The sequence below is a fragment of the Pleurodeles waltl genome, chromosome 3_1, assembly GCF_031143425.1.
Source record: "Pleurodeles waltl isolate 20211129_DDA chromosome 3_1, aPleWal1.hap1.20221129, whole genome shotgun sequence".
Taxonomy (NCBI): domain Eukaryota; kingdom Metazoa; phylum Chordata; class Amphibia; order Caudata; family Salamandridae; genus Pleurodeles; species Pleurodeles waltl.
In genome coordinates this window covers 1155763579-1155781623 of record NC_090440.1, presented here as the reverse complement: position 1 = coordinate 1155781623, position 18045 = coordinate 1155763579, and the positions used below count along the sequence as shown (strand labels likewise).

At 48.7% G+C, this 18045-nt stretch overlaps 1 protein-coding gene across 1 annotated transcript in view; it reads right to left on the bottom strand.

Moving 5' to 3' along the window:
- LOC138283560 (myb-related transcription factor, partner of profilin-like) overlaps positions 1-14716 on the bottom strand; it is a 110238-nt gene extending 95522 nt beyond the window's left edge. The window contains exons 1-2 of the mRNA XM_069221500.1: positions 14299-14716; positions 13924-14076 (exon numbers count right to left, since the gene is read on the bottom strand). Coding sequence (XP_069077601.1) covers positions 13924-14076; positions 14299-14716 — 571 coding nt within the window. The remainder of the gene's footprint in view (positions 1-13923; positions 14077-14298) is intronic.
- Positions 14717-18045: the final 3329 nt, after the last annotated feature.

Here is an 18045-nt window from a genome sequence, read left to right as displayed (position 1 = left end):
TAGGAAAGTGTCCTGAGAGAGAGTTGGTGCTATTATGTAGATGAATCCCCCAGTTACACAGTTACACAGAGAGATGTTAGAATGTTTTTGAGCATGGTGAGCTACTGTCGCCAATAGATCCCAAATGTTTTGGTAATTTCCAAACCACTGAAGAAGCTAACACATAAAGAAGTTGCAGACCTAGTTTCCTTCAAGGAAGAATGTATAAAAGATTTCACTGAGTTGAGAGAGAGTTTGTGTAGAACTCCAGCCTTGGGAATGCCTGACTAGACAAAAAGCTTTTCACTGTTTTGTCATGAACGTGATGGTTGTGCTCTTTCTGTTTAGACACAGTTACAACCGACCTGTGGCATATTTTTCCCCCATATTGGATCCTATCGCTGCTGCTTTGCCCGGCTGTTTAAAAGCCACGGCCGCTGCTGGTGTATGCATAGGTCAATGCAAAGGCATTGTGATGGGGCACCCTTTAACTGTTTTTGTCCCACATTCAGTCGAGGTTCCTTTAACCCAGACTAGGACCCAATGTTAGACCAGTGCTTGTCTCACCTGTCAAGAGTCATTGATCCTTGGTTATGCCAATGTGATGATCAAGATTCAATTTATGTTAATGAAATTGAACATGACTGCCTCGATGTCACTGAACTGTGCACCAAACTCAGACCCGATTTTTAGGACGCTCCTCTAGAGGAGTATGATCGAGTTGTATTTGTTGATGGCTCCTGCTTAAGAGACAACAAACATACTCTGAGAGCTGGTTATGCAGTCTGCACCCTTTCAGGAGTAGTAGAAGCTTCATGGCTTCAAGGAGTCGTTTCGGTCCAAGTAGCTGAATTGGTTGCTCTTCCAAGAGCATGCTGCGCATTGAGATGCTCAAAGTGACAATATTCGTAAATAGGCAATATGGATTTGCTGTGATTCAAGATTTTGGGCAGTTAAGGCACCAGCACGGTTTTATCACCTCTTCAGGATCACCCATTCAGTTTGCTGAATACTTGCAGTTACCTGAGGAGATTGCCTTTGTGAAGTGCACAGCCCATCAAAAGTCAAATGATTATGGGGGTCATTCCGACCAAAAGGCCGCCCGCCCTGCGGGAAAGCCCCAGCAACGATGAAGCCGGCTCCGAATGGAGCCGGCGGAGTTGCTGGTGTGCGACGGGTGCAGTGGCACCCGTCGCGATTTTCAGTGTCTGCTAGGCAGACACTGAAAATCATTATGGGGCCCTGTTACCGCCAGGACCAGGATGGCGGGAAGGGGGTCGGAATCTCCATGGTGGTGCTGCGAGCAGCGCCGCCATGGAGGATTCTTTTGGGCAGGGGTAAACCGTCGGGAAACCACCAGTTGCCCTTTTCTGACCGCGGCTTTACCGCCGCGGTCAGAATTGCCCCTGAAGCACCGCCAGCCTGTTGGCGGTGCTTCCTCCGTCCCCGGCCCTGGCGGTCCATGACCGCCAGGGTCGGAATGTCCCCCTATGTATTTTAGGGCAATGCCTATGCTGACCAAATTGCCAGATATTCTGCACTCCTTTGCGTCACCTTTAAGGAAGAGTGGAGACGCGGAAGTGACACAGGTGAAACAAATTGAAGTTTCCTAATGTCAGTGGTGGATACCTGGAATAAAATTAAGAGGTTCCAGGAAGAGGCAACAGAGGTAGAACACAGAGGTTGGACTAGTGCAAGTTGTATATGGAGAAAGGAAGATGATGTCTGGATTTCAAATGAAGAGAAAGCTGTGCAGCCAGATTGTTTGTTGAACTCAATGGCTAGATATTATCATGGTCATGTTCATCTCGGCGGAGATGCAATGACTTATACATTCAAAAAGACAAGGTATAACCTCAGATTTAGATTGAATGCAGAAGCAGTCTTTCACAGATGAGTCATGTCAACAAGTTAATGTAGGGAAACGCACAGTGCTTAACTTGAGTCACATAGGCAGATCAGGTGGTCCATTTGACAGAATTCAGCTTGATTTTATTGCAATGCCTACTTGCAATGGATTGAAGTATATAGTGGTTGGTGTGTGAGTCTTTCCACTGGATAGAGGCATGTCCAGCATGTAGGAGTGACAGTCTTACTGTAGCTAAGCTGCTGATTAGGGAACTAATACCAAGGTTTGGCTTACCAACTTCTTTGAAATTAGATCAAGGAACTCATTTTAATGATGAGATCTTAAAATTGTTGGGTGCAGCACTGAATATTGAGCAAAAATTGCACTGCAGTTACAGACCAGAAGATTGGTTGAACAAATGAATGGAACACTGAAAGCTCGATTGGCAAAGGTTTGTGCTTCTAAAATGTTGAAATGGCCTGATGCATTGCCACTTGTCCTGATGAGCATGCATAGCACCCCTGACAGGAAGACAAGACTGTCACCCCACAAGATCCTTATGGGGCATGCAACAAGATTACCAACAGTACCTGCAAATGCACTTCTGAACATAACAGATGACTTAGTGCTGGATTATTGCAAAGGTCTGGCTGATGTGGTTCGCTCTTTGTCTCGTCAGGATGAAGAAACAATGGTTCAAATGGCTCAAAAACAGTGCCATAGGCTGAACGATGGGGATTGGATTCTTATAAAAAAGCACATAAGGAAGACTTATCTAGAGCCAAGGTGGAAAGGACCATGTCAATTCACCTTGGGACAACAACAACTGTGAAATCTGCTGGTCTTCCAAACTGGATACATGCAAGACACACACACAAAGGTCCATGCCCTCTTGAAAACACAGAGTCTGATTTCCCAAGAGTGAATGCAGAAGAAGAAGGGGTTCAAATTAATCAAGATGTGAAAACTGAACAAGTGGCTGAAACAGAGCTCATGAAAAAGGTGAAAACACAAACATGTCAAATGCAGACAAAGATGCAGTAGAGCAAAGTCAAAGCCAACAGACTCCTGCCAACACAATAAACATTGTGAACCCAGTTGCACCCAAAAGGAGCACTGTCAAAGTAGATAAATGACCTGTAGCCACACGTGAACCGGTTGCTGGTAAACGCCCAGCTGTAACTGAAGCAGTTGAAGAGTCAAATCAAAGTGAATACAAAGATGGAGCTGTGAGAAGAACAAAAAGGAAAAGGGTGCCAAGATGCAAATAGTCTTCACCTAAATGGATATATCTTGTCACAAATGAATGAGAAAACAAGTTTATGGCCTTTTGTTTTGACCATGCGAATTCAGTCAAACATTCTGGATCTGGAAATTGTATTTGAACTAAGTTTTGAAATAACCTTGCCAATTGATCAACAAAGACATTACACTCTAGAAGTGACCATAAGTGATCTTAAGACTGTGTTTTATTGAAAATGAAGATTTGAACTATTTTTGAGAACATTTTATTTGAGACTTAGGGTCAGGGGCCAGATGTAGCAACCGTTTGCGAGTCGCAAATGGGTCGCAGCGCTACTTGCGACCTCGCAAAATGCGAAATGGGATGTACAAATCCCATTTTGGAGTACCAATTAGCGATGAGACTGTAGTGAATCCTAGTTCATTTTAATGGGATAACAGGAGTCAGCTTAGCCTCTGGCTTGTAGACTTGTGCCCCATCACCTAGTGACTTTTAACCTACTTAGCTTGCTCTGTTTTAGCCCATTTAATTATTTATATTCTTCTAAGATGGCTGCCTTGTTTATAGTTAGGCCACTTATTATGAGTTTCATTATCAGTGTCACCGCAACAAGGCGTCAAGATCAAGCTCCAAAGACAAACAAACAGTAGGTGTTCACACTTAGGGATTTTCCCTCTCTCTACTTTTGAGGGATTGTTGATATTAATTGCCGTCCCAAGCATGCCTGTTATCTATTGTTTAGGAATTCACCTACGTCAGGGGACCTTGTAGATCTGTATAAATACATCACACTTTAGACAGATAATCAGAGGGATTCCGACCAGAGGGCATCGCCACCATCTCCGTGTCCCTGTGGAGTCTGAGATAGAGACCTCATTCCAAGGTAACGAGGGTTGGGGGGCTCCTCTCATGGACACGGCATTTTCAGATTAGGTTTAACAAACTCAGCTCTCCTTTAGGTAGGAGGTTAGGCTTTCTTTATTAGGGTATTAGGGCATATTACATCTAATATGTCTTTTCTATGTATTGCAAAATGGTGGGGGTCTTCGTAACAATGACTCTCGTCTTCACAATACTGTTACTTGCTATATTCATTATCCTAATCATTGCAGTCCATGCAACTTATCACAAATTGCAGTTATGTTAAATAAAAAACTATTATAACTTCACTGCATCTGTGTCATTGCCTGTGTTTGTATGAGACATAGCGGGTCATTACAACATTGGTGGTAAAAGGCGCTTACCGCCGTGCAGAAGACCGCCAATAGACCGCTGCGGCCGCGGTAGACCGCCACAGCTATTATGACACCCATCTCGAAATCCGCCGAAATTCAGACACCCACACAACACCGCCACACCAAAGGTCAGTGATAAACTGGCTGAAACAAATCCTCCACCTCCACGCCAACAGAAACACGCCCATGCTATTACGACCCACGAATCCACGCGGTGGTTTTTCAACCGCGGTATTCCATTGGCGGTACACACCGCCGCGCTCAAAATACACACACATTTACAAAACACAGCCACATTGGACAATTACAAATACACACACATGATACACATATACACACCACTCCCACACACCCAACACAATATAAAATACACACCCACATCACCCACAAACCCCTACGACCAGAAATTCAGAAAGAAGGCCAGAGAGACAGCCCAGCAATTGACAACCCCATCACACGGAGGCACACAACACGATCACCCACACAACATCCACGCACAAAACACCACAAACCACTACACTCACCACATTCATCACCACATACACCACCCCACACCTCACCCACACCACCCCATGGCACGCCAAAGACACCCCCGCTTCTCCGAGGAGGAGCTCAGGGTCATGGTGGAGGAAATCCTCCAGGTAGAGCCACAGCTATTCGTATCACAGGTACAGCACACAGCAATAGCCAGGAAGATGGAGTTATGGCGCAGAATAGTGGACAGGGTGAACGCCGTGGGACAGCACCCAAGAAATAGGGAGGACATCAGGAAGAGGTGGAACGACCTACGGGGGAAGGTGCGTTCCACGGTCTCCAGGCACAACATCGCGGTGCAGCGGACTGGCGGCAGACCCCCACCTCCTCCCCGACAACTAACAACATGGGAGGAGCAAGTCCTGACCATCTTGCATCCTGAGGGCCTCGGAGGAGTCGGTGGAGGATGGGACACTGGTAAGTCAAATCTCAACTATCATATCCCCCACCCTACCTGCATGATATCACACACCCCCACCCTCACACCCTCCCCATCACTCAAAATCCTCACTAATCTACCCATAACACTAACCACCCATCCCAACACCAAGCCCTGCATGACTCAACTAAGCATGGACACCCATCACTAAAGCATGCTCACTGCACATACCCGTAACAACCCCCCAACCATCATCACACAAGCCCCCACACAGGAATGCTTGCACTGGGGTACACGCACACCCACACATTGCACACCATTACACACACACATGCAATAATCATGCTCTTATACCCCTGCAGGAACCCGAAGGACCGATACCACCCCAGAGGGTCCAGACAACACCACTCCACCCACAGAAGAGGCCCACAGTGACGAGAGCAGCTCTGCCCTACTAGATCTTGATGACCAGCCCGGACCATCGTGGGCCTCAGGACAGTCGGTTCCCCTCGCACAGGCACAGCCCACCACCGACCTTCCACCCTCTGGTAACACCAGCACAGCACCCAGCCAGCGGGCCCAAACCTCCCTACCCAGGACAGGTCAATCAGCGGTGTGTCCACCACTACAGGGCACCCAGGCAACCCACCACCCCAACAACAACAGGGACCTGGGGGCAGTGGTAGTGGGCACACGGTCCAGGGGACGGAGCCACAGGAACATAGGGGAACTGGGAGGGCTGCTGTGCGACAGGGGGCGGTCAGGCCAAGGGAACCCACTCTCCACGAGGCCCTATCCTCCATCATGGGAGCATACCACCACTCCCAGGAGACGATGGCCACGGTCCTGGACAAGTTGCAGGAGACCCTGTGCCTGCAGGAGGAGCAGTATATGGGGTTCAGGGAGGAGCTCAGGACCATCGGCTACGCCCTGGGGACCATCGTAGGGGTGCTGAAGGACATACAGCAGACCTTGAGGGACACCGTGGCACTCCAAGGGGCCCCTGACACTAGCCACGACGATGAACTGCCCACCACCTCCGCCGGCGCTAGTGGACAGGACGCCCCGCCACAGGACCACCACACCAGGACCCCATCCCCTGCAGACGGACAACCACCACGCAAGCGGTCCCTGAGATCCAGGAACAGGACAGAGCAAGATGGCAAGACCCCCGTCAGGAAATAAGACCACCATGATTGTCCTCCCACTGTCCCACTTTGTTACCCTGTCCATAGTCGAACTGCCCCAGCTCCACTTCCAATGCCCAGATGGGCAGTGCACCTGTGAGACTAATAGACTGGACTCTGCCATGGACATTCCTCCACCATCACCCATCAGCATTTTACAATCCCCCTTCATTGTTTTGAGCACTTAAATAAACACCCTTGAAACACAAAACAATCTGGAGTCAGTCTATGATTTGGTACTTTGTATTATCAATGACAGTGTCATAATGGCTGTACCATTGTAAGGCTAACATACCTATGTCACACATCACAAGCCCATGAAGGATGCAAACAGTTGACACGTAGGTTACCACACCTGTGAAACTGAAATTGTAGGGTACAACTCAGTTAACAAATAGTGATTGAAATGGAGGAACAGGATAGAGGTAGACGTGTGAAAGATAATGTAATGTTAAACCTGAAAATGTTCTCACCTGTGTGTCACTGGAAATATTGCTGTATGACTGACTCCCTGTTGTCGTTTTCTTCTTCCTCAGCTTCATCCTCATCACTGTCCACAGGCTCCACAGGCTCCACAGGCTCCACAGCTGCTACAACACCGTCATCTGGATCATCCTCCTGCAGAAAAGGCACCTGGCGTCGCAAAGCCAAATTATGGAGCATGGAGCAGGCGATGATGATGTTGCACACCTTTTTCAGTGAGTAGAATAGGGATCCACCTGTCATATGGAGGACCCTGAACCTGGCCTTCAGGAGGCCGAAGGTGCGTTCGATCACCCTCCTAGTCCGCCCATGGGCCTCATTGTACAGTTCCTCTGCCCTGGTCCTGGGATTCCTCACTGGGGTCAATAGCCAGGAAAGGTTGGGGTAACTAGAGTCCCCCAATAGCCATACACGGTGCCTCTGGAGTTGACCCATCATATCAGGGATGCTGCTATTCCGCAGGATGTAGGCGTCATGCACTGAGCCAGGGAACATAGCATTTACCTGCGAGATGTACTGGTCTGCCAAACAGACCATCTGGACATTCATTGAATGATAATTCTTCCTGTTCCTGTACACCTGTTCACTCCTGTGGGGGGGGACCAGAGCTACATGTGTACCATCAATAGCACCTATGAAGTTGGGGATATGTCCAAGGGCATAGAAGTCAGCTTTCACTGTAGCCAAATCCTCCACCTCAGGGAAAATGATGTATCTCCTTACGTGTTTCAGCAGGGCAGACAACACTCTGGACAACACGTTGGAAAACATAGGCTGGGACATCCCTGATGCCATGGCCACAGTAGTCTGAAAGGACCCACTTGCAAGGAAATGGAGCACTGACAGCACCTGCACGTCAGGGGGGATTCCAGTCGGATGGCGGATTGGTGACATCAGGTCTGGCTCCAACTGGGTTCACAGTTCCTGGATAGTGGCACGGTCAAACCGGTAGGTGACGATGACATGTCTTTCTTCCATTGTCAACAGGTCCACCAGCGGTCGGTACACCAGAGGATTCCGCCATCTTCTTATATGTCCCAGCTGACGGTGCCTACGAAGGACAACAGCGAAGAACCAGTCACTATTCCTCCTGGTATGTACCCACAGTCACACACAAGACTACACCAGACAAAAAAAAACTTCCTGTATGTGTGTTGAGTGTAGGCCTAGCTATGTGTGACGCAGAAGTTTATGAAGCCATGTGGGCCCCTGAAATGGCGGCTGCCTGACTTCTAAAGTGGGACAATGGGATTGTGGGGTAACTGCGCTGGCGTTGCACACCGTCGCGGTAGGCGGTCGTAGACCGCGGCGCAATGCTGCATTGGTCAACATTGGACCCTATGGCTCCCAGGAGCCAATGAACAGGTGCGTTTGCGGTGATGATGTGCACCGCCGCGGACGTCACCACCATTTTCTATCTGTTCAATCACTAGATACCTGACCTTCGACAGGAGAGGACCTACACTGCTAGTGCTGCTGTGACCTCGGTCTGGAAGTGACGATGGCTGCTGCGTCTGGGGAAAGGGCCCCTGCCTTCATTGCACAGGAGTTGGAGAAACTTGTGGATGGGGTCCTCCCCCAGTACACGCTACTCTACGGTCCTCCAGACCAACAGGTCAGTACACAGCGAGCAGGTGGTATGGGCTAGGCCTGGGTGGAGAGGGCTGGGTGGAAGAGTGAAGGGGGCAGAGTTCATAGAACAATAATGTATGGGAATGAATGGGCCACATGGCCAGAGTAGGGAGGGGGCCACTCACAACGACGGTGCAGTTGGTAATGACTGTTCCTCTTCCCTTGTGCATGTCATGTAGGTCAGCGCCCACCAGAAGAGGGACATTTGACGTGCCGTCGCCAAGGAGGTCTGGACCCTGGGGGCCCACCAGAGACGGGGCACCCACTGCCGTAAGAGATGGGAGGACATTCGCCGCTGCAGCAAGAAGACGGCGGAGGCTCAGCTGGGGATGGCCTCCCAACGTGGGAGGGGTGCCCGTCGCACCATGACCCCCTTGATGTTCCGGATCCTGGCGGTGGCCTACCCGGAGTTGGATGGGTGCTTGAGGACATCACAGCAGACACAAGGGGGTGAGTACCACCTCATTCTGCTGACTTTGCGTGCAGTGAAGTTGTCTGGGTGGGGGAGGTGGGCTATGGGTGTCCCTAGGCCAGGGCAAGTTAGGTAGTCAAGGCCCCTCCGTAATGTAGGCCATGTGGCATTCAACCCCACCTCAGCAGAGTGCCAAGTCGAGGTATAGTTTCCCCTGTGGCATCCATGTGCGCAGATGTCCACCATTGCCATGTAGGCCATAACCCAGAAATTGCATGTGCAGAGTGCACGTGCACGGCGTTATGCAGGGGGCTGCTGCGTCTGTCTTGTCCGTCAACGGTAGCGGAATGCCATGCACTAAAACTCTCTTTCTTCTGTCTCCCCCCCTTTTCCTGCTCTCCCTGTCCTTTTGTACATCAGCATCAACAGGCGGAGGTACAGTGGCACCGGAGCACGAGGGAGCTGCATCCCACATGGCCATGGAGGGCCACACCACGGACTCAGAATGCACCAGTGAGACAGAGGGCGAGGGGAGCTTCACGTCGGCCACCGGATCACCAACCAGCGACACGGACACGTCCGCCGATGGGAGCTCCCCTGTGGTGGCGGCACCATCTGTGCCCCCCACTTCAACAGGTACAGCCGCCACCTCCCCTACCAGCACCGCCCTCCCAACAGCCCCTCAGCGTTCGCCCCATGCCCGCTCACCCAGGAGGTTGGGCATCACCTTCACCCCAGGCACCTCAGGCCCTGCCCCAGTCACCCCTGGTCCAAGGGACCACTCCCTGCCCTGAAAAAATACCGAAACAAAAGGTTTCAGTTTTTTTTTAAGTGCAGCTCGTTTTCCTGTTAGGAAAACGGGCTACACTTAAAAAAAAAAAAACTGCTTTATTGAAAAGCAGGTCACGAACATGGAGGTCTGCTGACGTCAGCAGGCCTCCATGTTAGTGAGTGCCTATACTCGCAATGGGGGCGCAAATTGCGACCCACCTCATGAATATTGATGAGGTGGGTCATTGCGACCCCATTGCGAGTCGCAGTCGGTGTCTGAGACACCGTACTGCATAGCAAATTGCGACTTGCAATTTGCGAGTCGGATGGACTCGCAAATTGCAAGTCGCAATTTTGCATTTTGCTACATCTGGCCCCTTATGACTTAGTTCAGCCAAATTTTTCTAGCAGACGCTAGACGATTGAACACACACACATCTTTAGGGACATGCAACAGGATATGCTAGAAGCTAAATACTTACACACACGTGACAATAAAACAAACTTGGTCATCAGAATAATTGCTGGTGCCCTTGGATTTACTTATGTCACCTTTAATGAGGATGACACGGTACCAATAGCATATAAATCACATTTGTATTCAAATGCTGAACAACGTTTTGCACCTACAGAAAAAATTCTGACGGCAGTTCAGATGGCCGTTATAAAAGAGAGGCCACTTGCCCAGGGGAAACGTATTATTGCTGTCTCCCCGGTGCCAGCCTTAGAGGCTGTCACTAAAGCAAGCGTTCCTAACGCTAAGGCATTACATCCACGTTGGATTCAATGGGCAACGTCTCTGACCGCCATAGCATTTGGGTTCCTGTACCTTCATCATACCTGTTACGGCAATAGGGAGGGTGTAGTGAATCCTAGTTCGTTTTAATGGGATAACAGGAGTTAGCTTGGCCTCTGGCTTGTAGACTCTTGCCCCCGTCACCTAGTGACTTTTATCCTACTTAGCTTACTCTGTTTTAGCCCATTTAATTATTTATTTCTTCTAAGATGGCTGCCTTGTTTATAGTTAGGCCACTTATTATGAGTTTCATTATCAGTGTCACCGCGACAAGGCGTCAAGATCAAGCTCCAAAGACAAACAAACAGTAGGTGTTCACACTTAGGGCTTTTCCCTCTCTATACTTTCAAGAATTGTTGATATTAATTGCCATCCCGAACATGCCTGTTACCAATTGTTTAGGAATACACCTATGTCAGGGGACCTTGTAGATCTGTATAAATACATCACACTTTAGACAGATAATTAGAGGGATTCCGACCAGAGGGTATCGCCACCATCGCTGATACCGATGCTGCAGTCGTCTTGACGCTAACACAGTCTTCGTGTCCCTTCGGAGTCTGAGATAGAGACCTCATTCCAAGGTAACAAGGGTTGGGGGACTCCTCTCATGGACACGGCATTGGCAGATTAGGTTTAACAAACCCAGCTCTCCTTTAGGTAGGAGGTTAGGCTTTCTTTATCAGGGTATTAGCGCATATTACATCTAATATATCTTTTCTATATATTGCAAAATGATGGGGGTCTTCGTAACAATGACTCTCGTCTTCACAATACTGTTACTTGCTATATTCATTATCCTAATCATTGCAGTCCATGCAACTTATCGCAAATTGCAATTATGTTAAATAAAAAACTAATATAACTTCACTGCATCTGTGTCATTGCCTGTGTTTGTATGAGACATATTATATCTGTGAGAAAAGGGTAATCTCCGTTTAACCACAACACTCCCTGAGATGTCTTATTTTTGAGTCCATGCGTAAACGGCTGCCATAAATCACCTTTTACTATTGTGTTTATGGTGAAGTGCTGCTAGTGAGCCGGTAAGGTTGGGATAACAGTTGCGACTTGTTGGAGGAAAGACGCAGTCACCTACAAACAAAAGTACTGTCATCCTTAAACCAGCAGTCTTGCTCAGAGCAAGAGTCCAAACTATGACACGCCCATTAACGACTCGCAAAATTTGCGACCTGATATTAGGAAGTCACAAATTGCGAGTCGCAAACTGTATGCAAAAGCCAGTCGCAAATTGCGACTAGTCGCAAAAAGCCCGTTTTGCACACCCAGATTACCACTGATTCAGAGCAGGTGGTAACCAGAACCAAAGTATAAAAGGAGACCCAGAAGGCATCTCAATTACTCAAAATGGCTGCACCATATGTGATTGCATGGAGGAGGAGAGTCCAGGCTGCCCAGCAGAGGAGGAGGAGGTAGAGACAGGAGAGGATATACCGAACAAGGCAGACACTATTTCAACAAACTGAGGATGAGATTTATGATAAACACAGACTGAGCAGTGCTGTTATCTTAGAGATTATTGAACTGCTGAAACCTCAGCTAGAACACCAGACAGTGTGCGGCAGCGCCATCCCCACACATGTGCAAGTGCTCTGCTCACTGCACCTCTTGGCCTCCGGTAGCTAACAGGGGGTGATTGCAGTGGCAGATGGGGTATCCCAAAGTGCCCTCTCAAGATTCTTCAGACGTTTCCTAGATGCCATACTCGCTCACATGTCCAGATATATATACCTTCCCAGAAATGAGGCAGAAATTAACAGCACCAAGTTGGACTTCTACAGAATTGCCATCTTCCCACGTGTAGTAGGGTGTGTGGACAGGACACATATACCAATTTGTCCACCAGCAAATCTGGAATATGTGTTCCGCAATAGGAAATGTACCCACTCACTAAACATCCAGGTGGTATGTGACGCCCATAATGTCATTACTGACATTGTGGCTAAATATCCAGGGAGTAAACATGATGCATACATATTCAAGCACAGTGGGATACACCAACGCCTAGAACGTGGGGAGTTTGGAGAAGGATATTTATTAGGTACTGGCGAGTACACTCTGAAGCCTTACATACATGTTACTGTGTTACCCAGTGATGCCCTGCTAAATGTGTCTCTTTTGTCAAACAGGTGACAGTGCATATGCCCTGAGACCATGGAAACGAACCCCATACCTAACACCTGGCAATCAGAATGAGAGGCGATACAACATTGCACATCGGCGGACCAGAGCTGTCATAGAGAGGACGTTCGGCTTGTTGAAGTCACGATTCCGATACCCGCACAAAAGTGGAGGTGCACTTCAGTATGCTCCAGAAACAGCATGCAAGATAGTTGCCACCTGTGCCATCCTACACAACATTGCCACCAGACGTGGGCTATATCTCACCCCTGATGACACAGATTCGGAGGATGAGGAGCAAGAGCTACCACACCATCTGCCTGGGGATAGAAGCATAGCAATGGAGGGCAGACAGAGGCGGAACCACATAGCAACCCACTACTTTGGCAGGTACGTAGCAACCGTGACAACACTCACTAATATAAGATACACCTTGCCCAGTTGTGTAGTTCAACAAAGTAACCTTTTTATTGCAGGACTATAATGTGGAAACAATTTTCAACTACATTACAGGATGCAAAACAAAAGTGTAGTCCGACACATTACGTGCATGTGCCTCTGTAACACCACATATCAGTAGCTCACAGCCTCCTATGACTGCAGCCACCATGGCTCACTCCAGGTTGGTCCCCTGAGCCCTGCTGTGCACTGCTACTCCACAACACACGTGCATCAGTGGCAGACACACTACTCACACTGGAGACTTCCTCACTGTCCTGCGGGGTATCCCCAATGCCCCTTGCTGCCTGTCTGGTCTCCAGCAGGTCCTCCACATGGCTGATGCAGCCAAGTCCTCGAGCAACATCTCCTGCAAAATGCCCTAGTTCCACTTGCAGGCTGACAGTGCACCTCGACAGGCAGGTTGTATTGGTAGCCAGGCTCCTTATAGACACACCTACCCTGTCTAAACGGGAAGCAGTGTTGCGCTACCTGCGCTGTGCTTGTGCCCTGTCAGCCACCAGTTCCCTGACCAAGTTGTCTATGGTAGTGAGGTTACCCAAGTGAGTGTTCATGGTAGTGAACTGGTTGTCCACATTTGCCAGCCCATGCGTGATAGTGTTCTGCAGTCTTGAGAGGTTACGTTCATTAACTGCATTTGTCTATTTTGCAGGCGGTCACTCTGCAATAAGGATGCATCAAGTCCCAACAAATCCTCATCGGCAACATCCTCCCTACGCACAGACTGCATTGTACGTCGTTGTCTACACACTGCGCCAGATGATCCCCGTGGTTGGCTCTCCCTAGGCTTTTGCCCGGGTGTCCCAATGTCTGCCTCCATACCCAGAGCAGGATCGTCCATCTTCTCCTGTGCCGATTGGAAAGGTGGTGTTGTCCTGCACTCCCCTGCGGTGTCTGTGGCAGCCTCCTCCTGTGTGTCAGTGCCATGGTCCTCTCCCTGGACAGTGGCAATGATGAGGGGGCCTTGTGGGAGATCTGTGGGACATAGGGGATACACTGTCAGTATCGCACATATGTTTGATGCCTCAGAATAAACATTTCCCTATATTTGGAATACTGTACTACATTGCCCATAATGCACTGTCCTATAGGTTGCAAAACTGTGAATGGAGCTAATCTGGAGGTGCCTTCTGATGTGTACTGTGATTGTGTGCATGGTGCATAGGCTGGTGTAAATACATTAATTATGGTACTTACCTTTTGATGTTCCTGGTGCAGAACTGCCTAGGTCTCCAACACCCAGTACAGCCTCTGGCTCCAGAGTTGTCTCCACCATGGTTTTGATGGCTGTAGGGGGTGATACAGTTGATGGCCCTCCTCCACTGCCATGCATCTCACTCATGCGCTCCGCTACCCTCTCCTTAGTCCTGGAGCGAAGGTCATACCACCTTTTGCGGACCTCATCCAGGGTGTGGTGGCTGACTCCGTTGGCATTCATTTTGTTCAGGATGTCCTGACAGATCTTCTTTTTGTGGCTGTCAGGGACACTCATTGCTGCCTTGCCAAATAATTCCTCATGGTGCAGGCAGCACTCCTCGGTGAGCACCTCCTTCTCAGAAAACTTAAGTTCGCGTTTTCTTCCTCCACTGGATGTCTCCTTCTCCTGTGTAGCCATTATTGCTGCAACTCCTCTCACCTGGGTGTGGCTCTGCAGTTTGGGCTGGGTGGGCTCCTCTCTCCTCCCTGTTCCATGGGGTTACTTCCTGGTTCTGATGTCATCACTCAGAACCAGGAAGTGGGTTTTTCAAAACTTTAATTTTCACCTGCGTGCAATTTGCGAGTCAGTCGCAAATTGCGACTCCGGACCACACCTTTCGTTCAATTTGCGACCTCATAAATTGCGAGGTCGCAAATAGCGACCTTGCAAAAAGCGACGTCTCAAATTGCGGTGCGAGTCAGCACCGAATCGCTATTTGGAATAGCGATTTTTCCTGGCATATCATTTTGCAAGTCGGAAATAGCGATTCGTATGGAGTCGCTATTTCCGACTCGCAATTTTTTGCGTTCCTATTTCTGACCCTAAGTGAACTTTTGAAGATCAAGAACTGTTGTACATAGTGCAGAAAGACTTTTGGATTTGATTTTGCTTATTATTTTTTTTCTTTTCTTCTTTTTCCTCTTTTTCTTTTCTTCTCTGATTAGTAAACATATTACGTGTAAGTATGTGTGGTGTGCACTGGTTTAGTTATAGTATATATGACTGTGTGCATATTATTGATTAAAGACATGAGTGTTTCAATGAAAAGAGAGATGCTAAGTACAGCAACTCCAGTGCAGAGAATGATAACATCTAAGCAAGATAAGTTTTATAAGGATGAGGGATTGCTTCATTTAGAGGACACAAAGGGAGATTTGCCTTCAATGTGTTTTATAGGTTGCTGTATGAATATGTGGACACTAACATTCAGCACAGCTTATGCACCCCGGAATAATTTGACATGTCTACTCACACAGGTAGAAAAGGAGTTAATTAATCAAGTTGACGACCGAAGAAAAGCAATGAAAGAATAGATAGCTTAGGGTATAGTTTCTAGGAAGAAATGAGTTTGCAACATACGTGATACACAAGGGTGTTAAGCTTTCGATTGGCACATGCATAAAAGCTTAGTATTTTTAGGCCTGAATCGAAAACTGACAATAATGGGCAGATTTAAGAACCCCTAGTGCCTCTTTGTGCTACGTTAGTGTAACTTTTGTTTTACGCTAATGTGGCCCACTGAGACCAAAATCACTGCGGCAAATTTACAAAGTAGCGGAATGCATGCCTTGCTCCAATTTGCGACCCTTTGCACTACATTATACCTGCACCCGGCATAATGTATGCAAAGGAATGCCCCTGTTAGAGGGGCCCACAAAATGGGGCAAAGAATTTGTCCTATTTTTGGCACTTTTAACACCCACTCAGAGCGGGCCTTAAAGAAAGGCATACCATTGTTAACAATGGGCCTCAATGGGCTTTTCAGGATTAGCATCACATTTTTTGACATTAAGCCTGTACAAATCTAAACTATTGTCAAAAAGTTTGGCTCTAGTTCCCTAATTACTGCCATGGAGTGTCATATCTTCCACACAGCGCACACATGGTGGGGTTAGGGTAGTGCTAAGGGGTGCAAGAAAAGTGGCACTGCACTGAGTGCAGCACAGCTTTTCTTAAATATGGCCTTAAGTTTGTAGGAACAAGTGAATGCAGACGTGTTTTTGTTTAAGAGTGTACAGAGTTTTATGCTAAATGGGCAAGACCCCCGCTGTGCTTGGTGTATATTACATCTGTGGATTTTTTTTTTATTACAAGTTACATACAGGTTGATATGGCACGTGCTGTTTAGTAGTGTTTTTTTCAGAAAATGTACCAAGTAGACAACATTGACAATCCAGCAGGGACTAGAGATTTAAAATTAGACTTAAAAGAGGAAAGAGTAGTTCAGAGATTAAGGGAGATATTTTTGGACCTTTTATTCCATCAGTTGGTGTGATCTTGAGTGACATAAAGATAAGGAACTTATCAACGATTGTGGACCCACTCACACCACATCCATGGCCCCCCAAAGACACCCCAGGTTTTCAGAGGAGGAGCTAAGGGTTATGGTGGAGGAAATCATCCGGGTAGAGCCACAGCTATTCGGCTCACAGGTGCAGCAGACGTCCATTGGAAGGAAGATGGAGCTATGGTGGAGAATAGTGGACAGGGTGAATGCCGTGGGACAGCACCCTAGAACAAGGGATGACATCAGGAAGAAGTAGAATGACCTACAGGGAAAGGCGCGGTCCATAGTTGTAAGACACCAGGTAGCTGTACAGAGGACTGGCGGTGGACCCCCACCTCCTCCCCCACAAATAACAACATGGGAGGAGCAAGTCTTGGCGATCATGCATTCTGAGGGCATCACAGGAGTAGCAGGAGGACTGGACTCTGGTAAGTCAAATTTTCACTACTTTATTCCCCACCCTACCTGCATGCCATCACAAACTCCCACCCCTACCCACACCCCCATCACCTCACCACCTCACACATACCCCACTATCACAACCCACCAATCCCAATACCAAGCTGTGCCTGCCACAACAATCCATGAACCCCATCACAGTCCTGCATGGACACCCATCACCACAGCATGCCCATTAGAGAGAATCACCTAGCCCACAAAATCAACATGCACAAAAGGCAAAGCTGACAGGACAATCACACCCATACAGGGAAACACACCCATGCACAATATGGCACACACATATACAATATCACTGCATTTGCACCCCCACAGGACCCCTACTCAACGTCACCGGAGAGGAAGTGCCACCAACATCCAGTCCCCCACAGAAGAGGCCCACAGTGATGACAGCAGCTCGGCACGCCTGGATCACGATGACCAACCTGGCCCATCAGGGATCTCTGGACAGTCGGTTACCCTACCACAGTCTCAAACCACCAGAGCCTACCCCTCAGGAAACACCAGCACAGCACCCAACCAGCGGGCCCATGCCACTGTCCCCAGGACACGTCAATCAGCAGTGTGTCCACCACTACAGGGAACCCAGGCAACCCCACAATCCCAGGACGATCAGGGACATGGGGTCAGTGGCAGTGGGCACACGGTTCAGGGGACAGAGGCAGAGGACAACAGGGAAACTGGGAGGACTGCTGTGCGACAGGGGGAGGACAGGCCCAGGGAACCTACTCTCCATGAGGCACTCACCAACATCCTGGGAGCATACCACCATTTCAGGAGACGATGGGCCAGATACTGGCCGAATTGCAGGAGACCCAGCGGTTGCAGGAGGGACAGTACCTGGGGATCAGGGAGGATCTCAAACACATCTACACCATCCTGGTCACCATTGCAGGGGTGCTGGCTGACATGGCCAACACCATGAGGGAGGCAGTGGCACACCAGTGGGCCCCTGACACTAGCCATACTGAAGAACAGCCCTCCACCTCCACTGGCGCTA